This window comes from Sinocyclocheilus grahami, unplaced genomic scaffold (assembly GCF_001515645.1).
Source record: "Sinocyclocheilus grahami isolate Dianchi unplaced genomic scaffold, SAMN03320097.WGS_v1.1 scaffold498.1, whole genome shotgun sequence".
In the NCBI taxonomy this organism is placed as follows: Eukaryota; Metazoa; Chordata; class Actinopteri; order Cypriniformes; family Cyprinidae; genus Sinocyclocheilus; species Sinocyclocheilus grahami.
Genome location: NW_015505677.1, coordinates 13,311 through 17,326, shown reverse-complemented (window position 1 = coordinate 17,326; position 4,016 = coordinate 13,311). Strand labels below are relative to the sequence as shown.

The following is a 4,016-nucleotide window of genomic DNA, read 5'->3' as shown; positions in this document are numbered from 1 at the left end:
TCACTGAGACAGATAGTCACAGAAAATACAATTCAAATATATAACAAAGAATGCACCAAAAGCGTCTTTGATTTGATAACAGTTTAATTTTTACTGTCAGATAAATGAGAGATCAGATCAGAACATTCCCTTCTTATAGCGGTGGATTAACTCTGACACGTCCTCCTTACACACCTTGATCCAGCCGTCCTCCTGCATGTGGTACACTAAGAGGAGAAAACATATGTGAAGACTTCATCTCTTAAATATGACACAAACTATGCAACAATAGTGTACATTATTGAATTAAGAAAACAATAATGTAGGACAGAAATACAAAGCTTAGGGTAATTTCTTGTGTTGGGGTTGTTTTGTTTTATTGTCAGGGACAAATTCACACTTCTTACAGATTTTGGTTGAACCATAGTAGCACATCACTGCAGCTCAATATTCTTACATTTTTATATTAATGTTAAGATTCAGATTCATTGCTAGCCAGTTTGTAATACACACTGTAAAAAAAAAATTGTGACATTTACGGTAAAATACCGGCAGCTGTGGTTGCCAGAACTTCACTGTTAAAAATATGGTAGAAACATTTTAGGTTTTACAGATTTAGCTTAAATTCACAATAAAAAAAACTTATTTCATTAACTGATGTAATGTTAATAAACCAACACATTGAAGTACTAATATCTATTTTGAACCATTGTAATGCACTGATAACCACCAAAAACTGGTGGTGATGAGAAAGTCACATGATGAACCAAAGCTCATCACAATCAGCTCTTTCAAAAGCTGAGAAGGAAAATACTCTAATATATATACATAGAAGGTGTACAGTGTCATTCACACAAACACTAAACCCCATCACGGTGACACACATGATACTGAAATAATGCAATAAACATTAATTTAACAACATTAGATGTAAGATTAAACCCTAATGTACACAACTGATAAGAAAAAACTAAGAAGAAACATAGTTATTTCAACGAAAAAACATAAAATATGAAGTGTCATGCAGGGAATTCTGGGAGTGTCAATTTACAGTTTTTCACTGTAAATTATACAATGACTTTTTCACCTCCAAAAAACGTAATTTTAACAGTACTTTACTGTAAAATTACATTAAATGTAATTACAGTTATTCACCGTATATACTATGGAAACTTACTGATAACCAATTAACAGTTTTTTATTGTAGCCTTTTTACAGTCTTTTACTGTTAAAATCACAATCATTTTTTACAGTGTATTGCTGGTACTTACGGTTGACCACGCCACCGGAGTAAGCGTCTCTGTGTGTGGCATGAGCAATACCACGACGGCCCAGCTCATACGCCTCCTCCACAGTCATATCCTCACGATAACCACTGTCCACTACACCATACGCATAGCTGTTCCCACAGCCAGTGGAGAACATCCGGCCGGAGAGACGTGTGCCGTTATCATCCACATAGTACAGGCCTGGACCCTGATGTGAGGGAAAAGAGGTAATATTATTGTAACTGACGATTATGTGTATGCATGATTGTGCCACAAGACCTTACTAAGAGCTTTACAATTATTTTATTTTTTTATTTTATTGTTGCATTGTATAAAATGCTTAACTGAGAACACTCTGAAAATATGCAAATAAGCAAACAACACAAAAGCAGTCGTATAGATAGACAGACTTCACCTGTTTGTCCCAGCCGCAGATCATACTCCCCATAGACAGGCCCATGCCTCTGTATCCCAGCATCATGTTGGAGAGCAGTTTGGAGGCTGCACACACGGAGATCCTCTGCTTGTTACGGAGTTTGTAAAGTCTGTTTTTAAAACACACAAATTCTTCATATATTAACGAAGAATAGCGGTGGTTCAAACAGCAACAGGGGGACATTGTGTTTGTCAAAACAGAACCAGCAAGTATAAGAATCAACAGAACATAATGAGATCCTGCACATTTGAATTTCTTCAGATAAAATCACATAGTGATTGTGGTACATTTGTGTGTACATATGTGAGCCTGGAGCACAAAAGCAGTGTTAAGTCACTGGGGTATATTTGTAGCAATAGCCAAAAATACATTGTATGGGTCAAATTCTAGATTTTTCTTTTATGCCAAAAATCATTAGGATATTAAGATCATGTTCCATGAAGATATTTTGTAAATTTCCTACTGTAAATATATCAAAACTTAATTTTTGATTAGTAATATGCATTGCTAAGAACTTCATTTGGACAACTTTAAAGATGATTTTCTCAATATTTAGATTTTTTTGAACCCTCAGATTCCAGATTTTCAAATAGTTGTATCTCGGCCAGATATTGTCCTATCCTAACAAACCATACATCCTTAGAAAGTTTATTTATTCAGCTTTCATATGATGTATAAATCTAAATTTCGAAAAATTGACCCTTATGACTGGTTTTGTGGTCCAGGGTCACATATGTATTTTAATATTTGTATATGAGTATTTTCATTTGAAAGAAGATTAAGACAGATAGTATAACACTTCTTTTGGTTCATCCCAAAGAGGAAAGTTTACCATCATTTATTCATGTTGTTCTAAACTTTTATGACATGATCACTTTGTATAATGAGCAGATTGAAATTTAAGCCTGAATACACTCTTAAATCAAATCAAATCAAATCAAATCAACACACAGTGTGCACCTGAATATGCATACTTCCCTATGACATAGTAGGCAAAATCAGTATGTGAATGAGAAATATGTCCAAATTCACAGTATTCATGAAGCAAATCTTGTCAGATGACCTATTACTTTCGATGATATTCTGAAGTGTGCATCCACTGGATACTTCACTCTCCCATGAGGCCACGAGAGAGGATTTGTGAGTGACAACTGTAACTGTTGGTCAAATGATAATGACAACATGACGAACTTAGTACATCCAGATTATATTCATACTACACACATTCATGTCATATAGAAATAGTTGTGAAGTAAGTACTTAGAAGTACCTACTCAGCGAGTATGCGATTTCACACCAAATATGGTGAACATGATCCTCAAACATCATGACATTTGGTCACGTGACATGCGAGAAACCAGTGAGGTTTAGTATTAGTTGACACTTGAGGTTTGTTTTGTCATATTTTATGTAATCTGTGTATGTGTGTGTTGAACAATGTTTTGATATGAGACAGAACAAAGACCTCAATTTCAATCTGTCCATCATCACGTCATACTTTTATGTCCTTTTTGGAGTTTAAAGGTTTCAGATCCCATTGGAATTTTATTGTATAGACATTGAAATAATTAAAACATTCCTCAAAATATTCTTTTGTGTTAAAGGGGTCATATGATGTTGCTAAAAAGAACATTATTTTGTGTTTTTGGTGTAATGAAATGTGTTTATGCAGTTTAAAGTAAAAAAACACGTTATTTTCCACATACTGTACATTATTGTTTCTCCTCTATGCCCCGCCTTTTTGAAACGCGTCGATTTTTACAAAGCTCATCGTTCTGAAAAAGCGAGGTGTGCTCTGATTGGCCAGCTATCCAGTGCATTGTGATTGGCCGAATACCTCAAGTGTGAGACGGAAATGTTACGCCCCTCACATACTGTGATGCTGTGTCGGGCCGGAGCGACGAGACAAAAACATTAAAACCCATTATAAACGAGGCATTTGCTGCATCCAATGGGGACATAATTACGGATTATAATGACTTATACTGTCTTTTTACGCGTTGCGTTGCATCGTGCCGCGTAAACATAAAACCATGTCTGTATTTGTGATCGGAGAAATGACAAACAACAAGCCTTACTCTACACTGCTCAAAACTCGCGTTTGAATCATCAGTGGCAAATTCTTTAAATGAAAACGTACTTACAGACTGTGAGTCAGAACAGCCGGCATTGTAGTCTAACGTTACTCTCCCAGGATCAGTAAACAATCCTTCATAAAATGTGCCGGCGATCGACAGCGCGAAGTTGATGTATTCCCTCAGCGACCAGCACAGATACAACTTAACCACTGATTTGTAGTCGTGTCCTCTAGCCCAAACAAAGTAGTTTCGCTT

At 35.8% G+C, this 4,016-nt stretch overlaps 1 protein-coding gene across 1 annotated transcript in view; it reads right to left on the bottom strand.

Moving 5' to 3' along the window:
• The window catches only part of LOC107554342 (proteasome subunit beta type-8-like), a 6,111-nt gene continuing 2,095 nt past the window's right edge, over positions 1–4,016 (bottom strand). The window contains exons 4-6 of the mRNA XM_016236827.1: positions 1,663–1,792; positions 1,251–1,455; positions 1–206 (exon numbers count right to left, since the gene is read on the bottom strand). Coding sequence (XP_016092313.1) covers positions 118–206; positions 1,251–1,455; positions 1,663–1,792 — 424 coding nt within the window. The 3' untranslated portion in view covers positions 1–117. The remainder of the gene's footprint in view (positions 207–1,250; positions 1,456–1,662; positions 1,793–4,016) is intronic.